General features: G+C 35.5%; 2 protein-coding genes across 2 annotated transcripts in view; one reads left to right on the forward strand and one right to left on the reverse strand.

The window, feature by feature from the left end:
* The window catches only part of LOC144445556 (small ribosomal subunit protein eS21-like), a 372,415-nt gene that overhangs the window by 348,835 nt on the left and 3,949 nt on the right, over window positions 1–19,631 (forward strand). The window lies entirely within an intron of this gene.
* On the reverse strand, window positions 1,753–19,469 carry LOC144445493 (uncharacterized). The gene is made up of 18 exons (XM_078135057.1): window positions 19,318–19,469; window positions 18,148–18,216; window positions 17,256–17,417; window positions 16,602–16,790; window positions 13,517–15,430; window positions 12,625–12,784; window positions 11,500–11,695; window positions 8,864–9,102; window positions 8,515–8,632; window positions 7,753–7,974; window positions 6,543–6,660; window positions 6,193–6,261; window positions 5,656–5,760; window positions 5,274–5,364; window positions 4,466–4,574; window positions 3,778–3,878; window positions 3,247–3,391; window positions 1,753–2,417 (listed from the first exon to the last, which is right to left on the reverse strand). The coding sequence occupies exons 1-18, from the start codon at window positions 19,358–19,360 to the stop codon at window positions 2,409–2,411; spliced, it is 4,059 nt and encodes a 1,352-aa protein (XP_077991183.1). The 5' UTR covers window positions 19,361–19,469; the 3' UTR covers window positions 1,753–2,408.

Genomic DNA, 19,631 nt, shown 5'->3' on the forward strand with positions numbered 1-19,631 from the left:
AATCAAAAACAAATACCAAATTAGGTGTAAGAGTGCTTTTACAAGTACTAATACTAGATATAGAGCGACAGTAACTGTTTTGTTAAATATTTTCAATTGTGCAGGTTTCTGGGGACACTACAGTCAAAATATTTCATGTTTGTGTGTTTGTTGTTTGTGCATTTTTTATATTATATTTGTGCATTGCAGTAAAAAAAGCCCTCTTTCAAAACTGCTCTAGCTGCAATCGGAACGATTTTTAAAAAAACGTTTTGTTAGCTACAATAAATCATACGTATTATCGTATACCGTGAACGGTATCGCATCACCTGTGGGTAAACATATTTTTGTAGCTATATATACATGATCTAATGGGTCGGCACCCAAAAATCAGCGCCCTCAACGGCGATCACAGTTTCAACCTGTTTCTGTACTGCTCACGGATAATTAATCAAAAATTTACACCAAATATAATGACGGATTGACAACACTGATCATTAAACATGTACAATTATTGGTGTTTTAACAATTTACATATATATTGTGGTTTTCTGATCGAAAAATTATACTCCAGTTTCAACTTGTACAGTTTGAACATTTATTTTTTTAGGCCTTATTACTCAGTTTGTCAAAAAGTGATGTTCAGGTTGGGTGCAAATATAAATATAAACACAGTCATAGCATTCTTTTTGTATTCTTCAAATTTATTTTACAGGTTCATTCATTTAATAACAACAGCAAGGGAATTCCCTGCCGACATTTCATTTGACAAGTTCAAAGAAAAAATCAATGACAATTCTGCTTGGATCCATAATTGGCAAAAGAGACCTTTTTAAAAATTTGACAGACTGCCCTCTGTGGTCACAAAGGGTGGCTGCAAATCAGATTCGATTCCTTGACTACAGAACACCAATCATATAACACACTAACATTAATGCAGCATATTAGCTAAATTGTTATGCATATTTGAAAATTTTCACAAAGATTTTTGTACGTTATTAAGTCTGAGCTTTGTGGGTTGCCTGGTAACATGTTGTTTACTGTTAATGGTACCATTGAAACTTTTTATCCCCTAATGAATGTTTTATACGGGATGGAAAAATGTCCAATGTCTTCCCTGAAATGTGTTTATCATTCAAAACAGACAAGTGCCAAACCCTTGTGTTAAGAATCACAGTACATGCCTTTTCAAAGTTATCTGCTTGTGAAAAATTGGCCATGATATGGACAAGCCTTTGCAAGTTATTAAAACCTGTATCCATTCATTATTATACAGTTATCAACTGTAATAAGTCATCTATGCAATCTGTTCATGACGACCAATGTATATGTACTGAATAAATCACCCTATATCTTGCCACATACATTTTGCCTTGCACAATTTGATTCCTTGTGTTTTCCACTATTTTGCATGTATGTGTTTTGTACCATTGACCTCAGGCGTTTTCTTGACTATATTTGAGATAGTACACAGGACTAGTAGTGACTGAAAGTCCTTACTGATTAATAAACAACCTATGATAGGAGGTTCTTCATATCATACATACCATGTCACAACATAAATGATTTATATATATATTATATATATATAAACTTGAAGTATGTGTAATATGGCTATACTGGAGTAAACAGTGTTCAATACATATGTATGTAGAGCGGTATAAAGAACACAGTATGAAGTAAGATACACAGAAGCCGTTACACAGTGTTTCACGCTGTTGCGATATCTTACTTGATACTGTGTTTTATATATATATATATATATATATATATATATATATATATGTATATCCCATCATTCAGCATATATATTGTATCACATATTTCACATCATGTACTGTATCATATATCACATATCATACATATTGTATCAGGTTGACAACACTCGTGTCACATTTTTACTTTCAAACTTAAGTTTAAGGTTCTCCACAAAATAACGGTTCAGCTACATCTTGACAAAAGAACCTTCCCTTCATGTAAATTTGTCCTTTCCATGTATTCAAGAAACCACTGACCTATATAATATACGGAGAACTGTGAACCATTTCAGAATAAATTGACCTTACGCATTTTATTATGTATTTGAAATCCAAGCATTCAGTCTTGAGTTGCAAACGCCTGTAGTTTTGATTTACATATCAAAAATCTTGATAATTCTGACTTATGTACGAGTAGAGACAATTCACTTTAGTCCAGTACCATCTCAAGTTCCCTACTGGAATTTGACAAGATTGGGTTTTATATCTGTTGATAAACTTCATCTGATTTCAAATCCAGTGCCATCATAAGCTTTCTATTATTAGCATGCCACATGTTTCTGAGTAATATATCTGTTGACAAACTTTATCTAACTTTCAGCCCAGTCTTATAAGGACACCGTACCCTGTTTGACAGGATTTAAATAATTTGCACTCTTCCTGAAAATCTTCTTACAAAATCTGTAAATAAGAAAAGTACATTGTCAAATGAATTTAAATTTATTTGATTGTTCGTTTGCTTGCTTGCTTGTGTGTGTGTGTGTGTGTGTCTTGCAAGCAACCACATAGTAAAGGATAGGGGAACACAAAATTTTCGTTAGTCATAAGAAATTACTGTGCGTCAATGGCATACTACTTTGAATGACTACCTAAGCACTTATACATCGTGGGATTCTGCATATTTATCTGTTATGGCAAATTTTTAAGAACATAACTGTTTTCAGAAAATTTCCTGAACATTGAAAGCTACTCTGCAGATTTGCACACAGAAATCACTTGGGTATTGCATTACGTTAAATGAAAATGAGCACCACTGGTGCACATACAGAGTAATACATATGTACATGTAGTAAACAATAATGTTTTCTACTGAAGTAAATTCTATTATTAGATATGTACCAGTGATTGCTTGCACTACTGGTGCATACAAGTGTTATTTGCATTGCAGTGCAATACCAAAAACATTATTTCATACCTGCATGCAAATGAGGGCATGATCGTGTGCTGTACACGAATGCATGTGATACCACAGTATCATTTCTATGGAAATTTGTTGTTTCAGATAAACATATGTGATATAACAGAATCATATGCCTTACAAGTTCCAGTTTGGGTACTCAGGGATATCTGCACACATGCTTGCAGTGATTTCTGCTGCACATTCACTCACTATGCTTATGAAAGTACCACTAGAGAAACACTGCAAGCACTAATGCAAATACCACAACTACACCACATTTGCACTCGCATGCCATTGGGGTTCTATCATAGTTCATGTGCAAACACTTACTGATGTTATCACTCCAGCAGCAATGGTTGAACCGCCACTTCTCAGCATAAATCTCCCCAAATCTTTATAATCTTTGTAAAGTTCCACGCACACTGGTCGAGCTGTTTCTAGTTCTATGACTGCATTACTTTGCTTAGGTACATGTCTGTAAGTAAATTACAATTCTTGTAAAGTTCTATGCACACTGGTCGAACTGATTCTGGTTACTGCATTACTTTGCTTTGGTAAATGTCCAAGTAAATCATAATTTTTGCAAGGTTCTATGCACACTGGTCTAGCTGTCTTTAGTTCTATAGCTGCATAAAATGCTTAGGTTTTATGTCTAAGTAAATTTGAAATGGTTTACTGATAGGTTTGCTATACTCTATAATGATACTGGTGTTTTCATTGTTAGTAATATTGATATGGTCAGCAACTTATACTCTTATCTTATATATATATATATATATATATATATATATATATATATATATATATAGGTAATTCATCAAGTTACAAGCAATGAATATATGTAATATGTCTATTCCATACCTGGGTTTCTTTTTTATGACTTCTCCTGTGCTTTTGTGTAGCAAACTAATAAGTTTTTTGATTGTAGCTGGTTCACTCATTGTCTGGTAATGAAATACAACCTTTACGGGGAGAAAATAATGAAAGACAGCTGTTAGACGTTGATAAATATCATGGGACTATCTATACTAAACCAGAGACACAACACACTGTCAGTTTTCAAGCACACAGTACAAAGATAAAGACAACACTGTATGCATTAAATGACAATACATGAAACCCCTTAAGCCACAATGTTACAAAATACAAAATCACATTAGTTTTTGTAGGGACCTCAGTAAATTGCATAGGAATCAAATCAAACTATATCTACTTCTGATATGTTACAAGTACACATACACAATATGTTGCACATAATAATTTACATGATATTCAATCATCACATTGCACATAGCATTAGATTACATTATACAACATTATATTATATAATATAACAAAACATAATATGCTTCAACTACATGCCTGCATGTTTTGTAACACTCTCAAGACATGACATGACATAACATAATATAATATAACATGACATGACATGACACAACTGCATGCCTGCATGCTCTGTAACACTTTCAAGACACGACGTAACTCAACATGACAAACTACATGCCTGTATGTTCTCTAACACTTTTACTATCTTGATGTTATCACTTACTGGGTATCCTTTGGTAACAGGTACTTCTATGTTAAATATGATAACTCTAGCTTGTATTCTTGTTGTAGCTTTGATTGGTTCACTTGGTGAACATAACACACTACCAACACTAGATGAAAAATAAATCACATATTTATACATTATATGAAAATAAAATAGTCATGGAAGTAGAAATTTTCATATTTCAAGACAAAGCAAATGTAAAAGATACACCCTGTTTCAGACTCATACATCCAAACAGTACATAACTTTGGGCAGCACACTCATAAAGCTTTTCAATGGTAGTACCCACAAACACTCCAGTTTTCAGCCGTTGCATAAATTATGATTTCGAAGTATAGTCTTTTTAGAAGCCTGGTTTGGGACCACTCCACAATGATGAACTTTTCACTACTCTTTACAAACTGATTGTGAGTCATGGTCTAACCTAACACTCAAAATCTCACGTTGTTTATTTCTTATTCTTCCATGTCTGGGCTTCTCCTTGCATACATCCTTGTTTCAATTGATGGTAATAAGCACTTAGGAGTCATGAATATTTATATTCTGCTAATACATATACACGTCTTTTGACTAATAGACAATGCATGTACATGGCAGGACCTCCACTGAACGATGAATGAGGAACAAGTTTCAATTTGGTTTTACCCGGCAATCATGTGTCATGCATGTAATGTGAAATCATGATATGACTTCTCCACAATCAAAAGTGCAAGGAAATGCCTTATTTCCAAACAGTGGAATTTTGGAATCAGAGTGTATGAAATCAGGAAAAAACAGTTGCTGTCATAAGCATGTATTGACTTACTTGACTTTCATTTGATCTATTCCAGTCACAACCAGTGTGGCTTGGTCACCAGCAACTGCCCATTTGGTGTCTTCTTCATGAATTAACACAGCTATACAGGGATTTTGGAAAGAGATTGACTGTTAGTATTACACTAGGAATATGGTTTGGAGTAGGTTACAGTTAACCAACGTCCAACTCTCCCGAACAACTTCATGGTACAACAGATTTGACTTGTCGCATTAGAACATTTACTTGTCAAGTGATAAACTTTGCCATGACTAATCATTTAAGGTCATTTTCAAAGGCCTTTTTGGGAAGAGTAAATGTCTTTATATAATGACTTACTACACATAAAACTACTTGTATACTGGTTTACAAAAGTGATCAATAAACGACTTACTTTTAATAAATCCTTGTTCACCTGCTGGCATAACTAAGATTTTATCGGCACTTTGGACATTACCAGAAACTATTTTTCCGGCCACACTAAAACCTGCACCCATTCCTGTATAGAAATTATACAAATTCGATGATTAATGAAACATACATTACATTGGACCGCCACTCCTGGAAATGAAGGCATTTTCACAAACTATGGGTTCTGGAGAGTCATTTCATGATTTTACATCACCTACAATTACTTTCGATTTCAGAGAAACATCAAGTTGATCTTGTGCATTTATAGGGTATCTTTGCTGAGTCAGCAGAAATAACATATTTATGGTTGCATAATGAATATTCATGAAATGTTTTACACTGAAGGGAATAAGCACTTGGGAGTCATGAGAACTTAGTACAATTTGGCCAATGTATGCAAAAAATTATGGTACACATCCCTTTTAGAATTACTACTTTTTAACAAATTTCCTTCTTAAAACTTGAAAACAAGATACTAATTCTATTTTATATCTGTTTTATTAATGTGAACTGAACTTACCTTTAAAAACATCAGACACACAAAGTCTAAATGGTTTCTCTACAGGCCTCTTAAGAGGTTTAAATTTATCTGTAGGAGAGAGTAGAGAGAATATCAGTTACATTTGAAATGGAAACCATATGAATCAGTGTTCTTATTTTAAAACATACACAGAGACACATTGGGATCAGCCATTTCTCGTCATGTGAAAGTACATTTTTTGTATTGTTATGATTTTGTTATTCAAAGATTACTAAGTAAAACAACTTGCCAAATGATTGGTTTACATTATAAATGTACACTTTATATAGTCTTACTTCCTGGTTTAGTTGTATATAAATTTTGGAATGATTTGACGATTACATACTTACCAATATGCTGTACTAAAGTTAATCCTGTGTACCAGGTTTTCAATTTGTCTTCCTTGGGAGACTGCGTAAGATTTTCACCTGTTAACCCACTACATGGGATATAGGCAACTTCTGAGTCCTAAATTTGAGCATAAAAGTTATTTTACATTTATTAGTTATTTTCGTAGGAGAATGTGTAAGATTTTCACCTGTTAACCCACTACATGGGATATAGGCAACTTCCGAGTCCTAAATTTGAGCATAAAAGTTATTTTACATATATTAGTTATTTTCGTAGGAGACTGTGTAAGAATTTCACCTGTTAACCCACTACATGGGATATAAACAACTTCCGAGTCCTACAAAATCAGTATAACATATCAGAATGGCCATAACATATGCAATTAATAATACTTATAATATTTCAAAGGATAAAAAGAATGACTTTGTCAAACTCTAGCCATATAAAACTCTACAAAATTACTCAGATTCTTACATGTACAAAACTTTCATAATTTTGCAACTAAATGGCTTTTGCATGAAATCTTTAACATGTAGAGTACACAGAGATTACATGAGAATCAGCTCCCTTTCTTATCTCATCTCATCTCACTGCATGTTCTTATAAAACCGACTTGCAGGTAATAAGTTAATCCTGTTTTCCCCAACTTGTAGTTTCTTTGCGTACAAACAAATACCCCCACCCGCCGGTAGAAAGAGGATTAACCCCTAGCAGAAATTTATATGATTTACAAAAGATTTTTTCACACCAATTAAAATTTGGTGGCATGGAAATAAGTCAGACTCAATATGGCAGTCAGAAATAAGATGTGGCAGAAAATATACATTGTACATGTTAACACAACCCAATAGGCCTTTGCAAAATATGCCATAGTGTCGCTCTACTTCCTGTCTGTGTGTATCTTGGGGGATACATGGTATAGGTTACTTGGTTAATCATAGAGCACTGCTGCTTTCCTCAACATCTGAACAATTTGAAAAACATCCCTGATTTACACTTCTACAGAATACCAAGGGACAACGCTCTTAAGAAACAGTACTATGAGGGGTTGATACCCCAATTTGAGCGAGGGCGCTGTATTCTCAATTTCCTGTTTGCAGTCTGAAATGGCCTATTCATTGTGTTTTTCAACAACCAAAAAAACTTTCATTTGGACAAGTACACATGTATCAGTCAGCAAATGAACTTCAATATAAGAAATAATCTTACCTTAAATCCTGCTTGTTTTAAAAAGTGTCCTAGCTTGGCAACAATTTCGTTGTATCTGTCTTGAGACCAGTCAACGTTGTCTAACTTGTTAACAGCCACTGCTAGCTGAGTTACACCCAACGATCTTACTAATAATGCATGTTCCCGGGTTTGTCCACCTGATTCAAATCCAGCCTCAAATTCCCCTCGGCTGGCATCAACAACTAATACGGCAACATCAGCCTATGTGAGAGAATAAAACTGTGAAGTTATTACCCGATATCACCTTTGTTCGTAGTATAACTGCGAGTGCCATTTCCACATAGTGATATGAGTCATAAGACGAGTGTCATGTTGCAGAAATGGCACGAATGGTGATACGACGAATGAAGAGGTGATATCGGGTAATAACTGATTTATCATATGCCCTATGTCCAGGATTGATTTCCCATTGAGCTAGACAGGGTGATTCGATATACTGAAGATGTATTTTGATAGATCAATGTATTACAAACCATAACACCAAAGTAAAGAGTTTTCTGAATGGACCACAATCGTTTATAGCATGCATATTAAGTGTGAAAGTATACTGTTTTGTTTGCTAATTGACATTAGAAAGGCCACATGCTAGGCTTGTAAATAAACCAAATGAAACAGTATACTTTTACACTTGATATGAATGGAACGCTATAAACTAGTGTAGCACACAGAGAAAGTGCTTTACTCGTTGAAATTCATTTTCACATCTCATCACTAAAATATAATCAAAGAGTCTGTACTGACCTGAGCAGCACCAGTAATCATATTTGGAATAAAATCTTTGTGTCCAGGAGCATCTAACAATGTCACTATCTTCTGAGAAGTTTCAAAATTGGTCAAACCAACATCCATTGTAATACCCCTGTCAAGTAAAAACAGAAGGTAAATAAGAGAAGTTACAAAATTACTTACTCTTCAACAGATTTACCATTTATGTTATGGGTAAACATCAGTGAAAATGGCAAAATAGATTACTAAGTATTTCAGCGACAACAAATTGATGTTTTGGTTCGAAGAAATTTGCACTGAACACCTTAATATCAAAGTTCTCGATCTATACTTGTTTTTCTTCTTCTGATGCCTGTATACTCACCTTTCCCTTTCTTCGCCCGTTTCGTCCAGCACCCATGCATATGCAAATGAGGCTTTACCAGCTTTCTTGGATTCCTGTTCATATTTATGCATGGTTCTTTTGTTGACGTTGCCAAGGAGATACAGTAAATGTCCCATCAGAGTGGATTTGCCAGCATCAACATGACCAATCACAACCAGATTAACCAAGTCTTTACCACTGACCTTACGTTTCTCATACTCCGACATCACGTCTATTGTCTGCATAGTAAACAAAAAATAACACCAATGGTGTTGTAACACAACTATAGATTTTTGTTTATGTTTATCTGGTTACCTAACCAGCCCTGTTGTTATCATTACCATATATGCTATTATTTGGGTGTTGCCATGGGCATGGTGTTGTTGCTAGGCATATTTGCAACCACCTTTTGGATGTTTATCCACTTGCCTATGAAGTTCACTTATGCTAAAAATGAAGTTTACATTAAAGGAACACAATCTCTGTAACTCCACAACTACTGGTATCTACTTAGGTTTATACTTGTTTTCCCATCTATTGAAAAATTATGTCATATGAATTGTGTCAAGCAACTTTGGCTCTGATGAAGGTATTCAGAATTCTAGGTATCCACATTAGTATTTTACCTTACCTTAGGGGGTCAAAACAGAACAAGGTTAACTTATTTTTATGCCTGTTTATAGGTTGGGTTAACTGAATTGCTAATGGGTATTGAAATCTAAGCAAGCCTTACTAGATTTAATTCCTCTGTTTCCAAGGTTACCTACCAAAATTAGGGTACAAGGTATTGAAATCTACGGAAGTTTTACCAGATTACGTCCAGCTGTGACCTACGACACAATGCTTACCATTTCTGACATACCTAATAGTTATCACTCTGGAATGTGTTACATATAAAGATATATTGTAACTTCCCAACACTGAGATGTAATTTAAACTCAAGTTCATTTAAATACCATGGCAGTATTCAGGTGGCATGAGAACTGTTGGGGAATCAGTGTGCCCTCTCATGATAGCTAAATTTTGTTGTTGTGAGTCAAAATGAGAACTGGGATTTCTTGTGAGCCATCACATAGTAAGAGATTGAGGAACACCAAATTTTGGTACGTCACTAGAAATTGTGTGTCAGTGGCAAACTGGCTTAGAGGGCACACTGATGGACATTTACTTACAATAGTGTACAGACAAAATTATCCAAAAGAAAATGTCAAACCCTTACATACTTGCTACTACAATGACTGTCATATCATTGCAAATTTTCAACATACCAGGTCAGTATGTCACAGACAGATTTTTTTGTACTAGTCCACGGTAAACTGTACAATGTTTCTGGACTGGAACTTGAAACATCATTTCTAGAACTTACATAATTGGAACATTCCTTCAAAAATATTTATTTAATTGAATGGCTAAATTCATAATATTTATATAATTGAAAAAAATCCATTGTATTTATTTAAATCAATGAAAAGTTTATCAATTATAATTTTTGATCTTGAAAAAAAGTCCAGCTTCAAAATGTGTAATTCCATCATAATTTTTAAAAAATATAAATTTTCTTTGATATAATATATATATCCAGATTATTTGGACAATCAACCCCCACTTATTTCACTTTTGAATCAATTTATAATCAGACAACATCATATTACATTAAAAGCTATTTTCTTTCTGTAAGACGTTCAAGGAATTTCTCCAACTAACATTACCAGACCCTTGTCTGTTGGCCAAAGTAAATTCAATAATTACACAGAAAATTTATTGCTAGTAAAATTATAAATAAATCTACAGGAAAAAATTCCAGAACTCTTACCTGACAATCTTTCTAAATTTATCTGTATTTGTATTTTATATATTTGCCTGTATCTCACCCTTAGCCTTCTACACTGTATTGCTGACCATGCATTTCAATATGGCTGAATGTGTGTGTGTTTCCACTGTCTTATCTCAACTAAGAGGTCAATGACTGTCTTCAACTATTGGAAGTACAGTCCTTACTTGGATGATGCATCAGTTTAACCTTCATGCTTGCTATATTATCATATTTACTTTATTATTTTATTTTCAGTACTCTTTCTATTACTTTTTTTTTTTTTTTACAAATTTATGTTTATTTACTTCAGAAATAACAGCATTTGAATACATAATTTTGCATGCACACTGAATTTTAATTTACATATTTGTTGATACATGAAATTGGCAAATTAAAATTCTATTTCTAGATATTGATTAGGAATTTGCACAATAGTTGTAAATGAATGAAATTCTTTAATTCATTTTCATCCGTGTTAACTTTACTCAAGTTGAAAACGTTTTGTTGTTCATATACAACCCTCATGAATAACTAAAACTCTAGTCTCGCTGCCAGACTCGTGACTCTCGTCCCTAATCTGTTTATGTATGCTGAGCGGCGCAGGCGCGAAAAGAGAGGGACTTGTCCCGAGTCCTCTCTTCTCGCAGCTGCACCACTCAGCATACATAAACAGATTAGGGACGAGAGTCACGAGTCTGGCAGCGAGACTACTAAAACTCTTACTAAATGACCAAGTTTAAATAATTATTTAAATCACAATCAAACCATGCCATACATATTTTGACACACCAAGAAATAATGTATTCACTATTTATGATCTTACCGGAAGTCTGGCTTTAGAGGCAACACGTGGCATACTAGGAGTACTTGTGGCACTGCTTGTTGATGGTGTTGCAGGTGCTGCAGCAGCAGCAGCAGCAACAACAGCATCTGATTCCACAACGGCTGCTGCAGCTCCTAAATTACTGTCACCTACAGCTCCAAGTGATACTTGCATTCCATTCTTATCTGTGTCTTCCCTAAAAAAAATGTAGGAACATATCTATAGCTTAGACACACAGCCGCAATTAAAAACTGACAGAACCACAGATAAATACCATGACAGAACACATAACATGTGAGTACCAGCATGGCATGCTTAGGGTATTTTCCTGAGTGTTTATTTAAAATGGCCATATGGATGAGAATTTGGTATTTATTATAAAACAGCTTCATTATGTTTTTCTATTTGAAAATATAATGTGAAAGAACATATACCAAGTCAATGTTTGCAACTCAATAAACTGCAAAACATCAAACAATGTGTAAAATGGTTGTTATTGTACATACAATAACAAACTTTTTATACTTTTTGCATCTTTTTGGAATGTATTGAGTTACAAACATGGACTTGGTATATGTTCTTTTGCTTTATTTTTGTCAAGTAGAAAAATATAGCGAAGCTGTTTTATCAAATAAAAATCCAAAATAAATACCAAATTCTCATCCATATGGCCATTTTAAGTTCTCTGCTACACTTTCACTCTTCAATTAAACTCATGGAAATACAACCAAGTTGTATATTTATGTCACCAAGAACTTTAGTGCCCTAAGTATCGTTTGAACCTTACATTTACAATTGTGTTGCAGTCTGAATTTCCATATGGCATTGATAGAAACAAAAGACAGACTGACAGATACAGTACAGGCATCGGTAGTGAGGAAGCGGGAAACACCAAATTTTGATTCGTCACAGAAAGTTTACTTTGTCAAATTGACTCCTGAGGGCATACTGGTCCAGAGCTTTCAGTATATCTGCATGTAAACTTTTTTGGGAGACAAGGGAAGTCTCATCGAGTCTACAAGATACAGTGTCTCATTCTACACCTATCAGCTAACACTTAGTGAAAAGGGTTGACCAATGCATGAGGGCGCTCTTTCACAGCGTACTTTACAAACTGAGTCTCACCTTGAAGTCTTTTTTTCTCCCTTCCCTCTTTCAGCTTCTACTTCTTTCCTAGGTGGGAAACTCAACCTAGCAACACCCTGAGTTGTATCTTCTTCAGCAGTGGTCTGTGTTCCTGATGGTTCCAATTTCATGGCAGAACTTCCATTCTTCAATGACGCTCCTGGTGTAATGAATCATTAATAAAACACTTGCAAACAAACAACACCTCACCTAAAATATTCACTTATAGAGGTATATATGAATCAGAATAAATACAATCACAGAATTCTATCCAATGATAAGTTAGTATTTATTGGGGGAAGTTATATAATGTCCAAATATGGTATATATCTAAGCAGTTTCTAAACTACAACTCAAATTGCAACTCGCTTTTGACTTAAGCACAAATTAGGGAGGAGCTAATGTATAAATTTCTGTGACAGCAATAAACCTAAGTTATAAGGATTGTAAGGTTTGCACAAAAACCAAACTCACTAATAATTTAAAATATTATGGCGATGATAGATATGCTAATAACATAGAGATAAGCAATATCATAATTATTCAACATGAATATTGTGAGAAACACGCCATATTTCACACGGAGTCACTTAAATCAAATTTCAATTGAGAATGAAATAGTAAGTTTGTATATCGTACAATCTCAGATGTTTTGTAAAATGTTCATATATACATGTATATGGAGCTTCATTTTTCATTCTTACATATACACATTCTGGGAAGTTTTGATTGAGAGGTGTGACCTTTTCTGCATGATGGAAATCTGAAGATGCATTTTTGCATTTTACTTCACTTCCATTCCTGTTACCAAGCAATATGATTACACTTCAACAGAACAGCCACCAACACCATTGAAGCTTTAAACTCACACACAATATTAAACAATTCTTACTGTCTCCCAATCTGGTAAAAGCGCCTTTTTGTTTCTCTTTTACAATATCATCTGGCGATGGGGTGGAAAAGTCAAACGGAATGACCTGAGCTTTATGGCTGTCTTTCTTAGATACAGCTGTCTGTGTTTCATAGGAAAACTGTCTATGATATGGTGTCCTCCTTTGGTGGGTATGAAGGTTACCAACTGGCTGACTAGTGCTGGATATTTTGGAAATAACTTTAAGAGTTTCTGGCAACCCTTTGGACTGCATGTGACAACACAAGACTTTAGCAAACAGAGATGGTTTGTTGTGAAGTGGGCTGTCTAGTACAGATCTCCCTGAATCCTTCATAACATCTCCAAGTTCCTGAGATATGTAAACTTCATTATTACTTTGGTTCTCTTTTTCATCTACACTTTTGGACAGGTCTTTAATCTTGTGTCCTTTACCCCTCCTCCTTGGGGCTCTTTTCTTTGGCATTTTGCCACTATCATCCCCTTCATTTAATCTGACTTGGTCATTGTCTGTTTCTGTCTTAAGTAGCCGTTTCTCAATGTTCTTAAGTGGTGGTGGCGTTTTGTCACACAGTAAACTTGACAAAGAAGTAGTTTCACTGAGTCCTACGACAGTGTTGCTAGAACTAGAACTGGTGCCCAACAAGCTTGAGAGTGACACCCCCTGACCAAGCCCAATTACAGGTTCTGGTCCTTTCTGTTTGTTATTTGATGTATCTTGACCAGTTTGGGTTGATTCTCCTTTGGCAAGATGTTGGTTTGCCAAACTGCTCAATGATAGAGTTTCAAGTGATGGCCCTTTCTCTTGTGACACATTTAACACTGATGACTTTGGTAAGTAGGTTGACCCAGCTTTCAAACCAGGAGGTCCACTACTTGGTTGATTTGGTCCCTTATTCAGTGTTAGCATATCAAGACCTGTACTTAGATCACTCAACTCAACTACATTAGTCTTTTGTTCCTTATCATGGCTAACAGCTAGGTTTGCCAGAGACATACCAGGAAGTGGTAGTACAGATGAAGATGTGTCCATCTTTATATTGACAGATGCACTCGGTTCTCCTGTGCTTAGCTCACCAACACTTTGTTGGGCCAAGTCAAATAAACTAAAATTACCCAACCCACTTAGTCCTGTTTCTGTTTTGGATTTACTTTCAGAATTCTTGTCTTGTTGCATCAAATTCCCAAGAGTGTCTTTGCCAAGGTGGTTTTCTGCTAAGTCTGCTAGAGCCAAACTACTGAGACTAGTCACCCCAGGACTGCTACTGGTCTCTGTGAGATTAGCAAGACCAGTCATCTCTAAACTGCTACCTGTCCCCATGCGGCTACTATGACTAATCATTCCTAGACTGCCACTAGTCCCCATGAGGCTATCAAGGCCAGTTATATTGCTCCTGGTGCCTGTGAGGACGGTGTTTGACGTCCTCTCATTGTCTTTCTGTACTGGTGTGCTCTTTTCTGTTGACCTGCTGTCTTGTTCTGGATAAGGACCAGCAAAGGTCTCTTGAAAACCTGGTAAATCTTTAAGCAAACCACTAACAATTTGCTGACAGTCAAGATTGTCTTGTTGTGTATCCTGTACATTTTGTTGCAAGTCTGAAATCCCTACAAGTCTGTCTGATAAGTTCTGAAGGGAGATCCCTTCACTACCTGGAATGGGGAGGCATATCTTATTTGTAGGAGTGTTTGGTGGGGTTTGAAGATTAAAAGATTGGAGTCGTGATCTCGGAATGTTTTCATACTGAGATGGTGCAAATACTGAAGACAGCCCAGGGGGTGGAAGGGGGTCACTTCCCCCTACGGCACCAACAAGACAGGTGCTAGTTGATGTGCCAGTTTTAAAACCTGGTGGAATGGTTCCAGAATGCGAGAATGTTTGTGTGTTTGTGGAATGTGTACTAGAATGGAATGTGGGTTCTTACCTTACCGAGGCCAATGACAAGTCACCATCAAGGTAACAAATATTACATATATAGGTGGATACACAGAGGAATTAAGATATTGGGAGCCGGGTAGGTTGGATGCAAATATGCAATAGAAAGAAAAGGGAAGGCATTCCATTAGCTAAATATTATATATACCTATGCTAATAAGACAAATTATATGATGAGTACTGAATTTAATCAAAAAAGCAGTTGAGAGTTATCAAAATCTATGCTGTCTTAATGACTTGTATATGCAGGATATTATATTACGAGGAATGTGAAATTAAAAATGTGCATGGGCACTGATGAATTTACATTATTAAATAGTACAGTATCATTTGGCTTCAGATTACACTGTAATTACTGGTTGACATCATCAGCTCAAACAATATTCGCTAGGGATATTGGCCAACTAAATATTAACCCCATTACTACAATAACACAATGTTAGCAAAGACTTACATAAGGGGATTATGACAACTCAATTCTACAACAATAGCCTTCTCCTATAATTATTGCCCTATATGGTAAAAGCTAATGGCAGTATAAATTTGTAACATTGGAATAATATTGATTTCAGAATATAATATCTAACTTTACTGCCATACTTTTATCAACGTATTCCTTTTTCTCTTTCATTGATGATGTGAAATATGAACAAACTAGTCATGAACTTGAAAGGTATATTTGTCCTTGACCAATTTACAATTAAAATGATAAAATGAAAAAAACAACAACATAGTTTGGCACGACAAAAATCTTACTAACACTGCTACATTTTATTTGTGATATTTATGGCAATGTTCGTCAGATTTTTGTCAAGCCTGACAATGTTTTTGTTTCAGGTTTAGTTATTTTAATTATATGACACTGAATCATACAGAGGTGCTCTGTCAGTGTCAGCCTTGACCAATATCATTTTAACACTTGGCCCAGTCTTCCAAGTTCAATGTGATAACAGTTTATCTCTGGTTAAAATCCATGCTATCAATATGATCCTGATTTCTAGCTAACATCCCAAACCTCTACACTGTGAGTCAGTCTCTATTTTACTTTACCTGATTTCTAAGCAATACCACACAACACATATTTTGGGCCAAGGGTTCTTTAGTCCTGACAGCTTAGTCCTATGACTGTAAAAGCTAGTTTGATTGCATTCCTACCTTCTTTCTTTCTGGTACTTCTACTGGTATTCTGAGGTGGCACCCTTGGTGACTCAGCTTGATTCAAAATAGCATCTAAAGCTCTTTCAAAATTAAAGTTATACTGCAAGATAGTGTCAATGAGGATATGTTCAGGCACTGTCTCACCCACTATATTGCGAATCTCCTCCAAACATGATTGCATTTTAGCTGCAGAACAGAATAACAATTAAATCACTATTAACAATTTGAAAAATCATGTACAATGTACATTTTCATACACTACAACATCTGTGTTCTTTGGAGCGGTATTTGGCAATTACAATCACAACAGCTGGACAGCATGTTTACAATTTGATGCAAACAGAGGTACTGTGGCAACTGGAAACACAACAGTTTGACGGTTACACTTTGATGTAAACTTATTCAATGGTGACACCTGATCAACTCTTCCAGTGTGCAACACAGTGGTCATGAAAGTCAGCCATACAGTACACTGAACTCAGACAGAGGTATTGAGGCAATGAGAAACACAACAGTTTGACAGCATGGTTACAACTCATTGTAAATTTATTCAAAGATGGCACCTGATCAACTCCTCCAGTGTGTAACATGGGGGGGGGGGGGGGGGGGGGGGGTCGTGAAATTCATCCATAGCTGAATACAGACATTTACCTTCATCCACTGGATTCAGTTTTGGTCTTTGGAAATCCCTGGAATCACCTAATGGAGTTTCTCCATCACTATCTTCTTCCTCTTCTTCTTCAATTTGTTCCTCTTTCATAAATGAGGATAAATACTGTTCATGGTGACTTCTTTGGAATAAGAACTCGTCAGCTGTGTGATTGGTAAACAAGTCAAACACATGGAAATTTACATTTACTGTAGATTCCACTTTTTGTAATAATACTAGAATTTTCATGGGAAAGCCTGACAAAATTCCTTGGAACTAAGGTAGATTTCACCTACCTAAAAGACACGGGTAAACTCAACAAACTATTCTGTTCTGATCAAAATGAATAAATAAAACTGAAGCACATGTACAATAGACAGTAAAGTGTTTCTGACCATGATGTTTCACTTTGGCTTTGCTAAGCTGCCTCGGTAAGCCCAATCCACTATACTAATTACACATGAAATACATGTACTTAAATACAGAAAGGGGGAATAAAATCTTAATATGGTATGGTATATACATTTGTATATGGGAGTGTCAAGGCATTTTATTCATACATTGTGCTTGTCTCACACACATCTCCAGTCAAATGTAGACTAACCCTTTGGAGTACATCCCTTGTGATGCTGATGAGATGTAAACAGACTATTACTCGACCAAAAATGTTCATCAGCTTAGTAGATTAAATGATTTACATTTAGTTTGCACAAGCAGTTCAAAGACTATTACTCGTTTTTTCAAAAATGGTTTAACTGTGACTCATCTAACTGATCCAGTGATCAGAACAATGCTTATAAATATAAACCCAAAATCTATGAACATTCATTGTCTCATTTTGTCACTACTTTTATCATCAATTAAATTAAGAACTAAAACATTTCCCAAAATCACCTGTTGAGGGAGACACACAGTAATCATCCTCCACTGAGTGCCCATAGACATCGTCATACCCTGCATACTCTGCAAGGAAGAATATGGAGTAAAGTCAATGTGTGCATATACATGCATGCTACTTACTCTGCATATATACAGTGGTCAGATTAAGATGATGCTGATTACGCTCATAGAGCATATATGAAACTGCCGTTTTAGGGAGGGCATGTACAAATCTATGACAGTCTGATTTTTTCTCTTAAGTTAAGGTTGGACTAAGATATTACGAATATACAGGAAAGAAATCTGTCACTGTATTTGTGAAAATAGTTGTGTTTTGGGACTATATGTGTGAAAATGGTCACTTGAGACACCGACCCAGGATTGAAAATTAGCCATTTAACAATGTAACATATCCATATGGCTACATTTGTGATATCAATGAATGATGGCTTCCTGTCAACTTGAGGTGGGGCATCTCACTGATAATACATAAAGTAAACACACATTCAATATGTCTGATGTAATTCAATTTAAACAGTGACTTTCTTGAAAACTAAATAAACCATAAACTATAAAGTTTCACATAATACAGGCCCTTAGAATGTCTTGCTTTCCCCTAGTAATATTACTAATATCTTCCATTTAACTTAGGTGGTCACGAGTAAGGTGGGAAGTAATTTGAAAACATATCTATTTTTAGATTTATTAATAATAGCATGGGGGGGGGGAAGAGTTATTATGAGGGCGTTGTATGTTGATGTGTGCGTCTCTGTCAACGAGAATTCACAAAATTAATTTCAGAGCTCGCAAAAACTGCAAAAATAAGACTCAGGGATGCAGAATTAAGTTAACAGCTAAGGAAGACGCAAACAAAACAAAAACAACACGTTTTCACTTTTAAGTTTAACCATCCCATTGTATCTTAATAGTTATAGGAAAACTCCCATTCACACGTCATTGCGCCAATCGCTAGATAATACACGTAAATAAAATCATGATTCAATTTCAATATAAGCGAAAAGTTACAACACTATTAGATTTTGGAGTGCCCTTGAAAATTTTGATCGCGCTACATGTAGAAGGAAAATACTACACGTAGGCTTTCGACGACACTCGATAGCGATAGCGCGCAAGTTGCAGCTAGACTGCCAGACTGGTGCATATGTATCAAACTGTAACCCTTACCGTCATCAAAGTTCCTATTCCTGATATTTCTGTGTCTCGACATTTTCGGTTACTACTCTTTTGAACTCAAAGAATCCCCGCGAGTGTCATCGAACACAAGCAATTATCAAATGTTTTTCTGAACACTGGACTTCTGCACCTCAAGACCACCGCCATTTTGGAAAAGGGCGACCTCAGTCGTGAAGCGGTTTAGGCCGACTTTTGCCGAAGGTGGGACGAAACCAATATACTTTGAGGGTTATCGATATTATACACGCATTTTGTCCCAGGAGTCAGGTGATAAGAATGGTATGCTTTACCTGTTTTTGAAATTA

Source organism: Glandiceps talaboti, chromosome 14, assembly GCF_964340395.1.
Source record: "Glandiceps talaboti chromosome 14, keGlaTala1.1, whole genome shotgun sequence".
Classification (NCBI taxonomy): Eukaryota; Metazoa; Hemichordata; class Enteropneusta; family Spengelidae; genus Glandiceps; species Glandiceps talaboti.

Coding starts and splice junctions, on each gene's coding strand:
- LOC144445493 (XM_078135057.1), bottom strand. CDS start 19,360: ATGTCGAGACACAGAAATATCAGGAATAGGAACTTTGATGACG. Junction 16,791..17,255: donor ACTGAATCCAGTGGATGAAG/GTAAATGTCTGT, acceptor TCTGTTCTGCAG/CTAAAATGCAATCATGTTTG. Junction 15,431..16,601: donor AAGTACCAGAAAGAAAGAAG/GTAGGAATGCAA, acceptor CGGTAAGGTAAG/AACCCACATTCCATTCTAGT.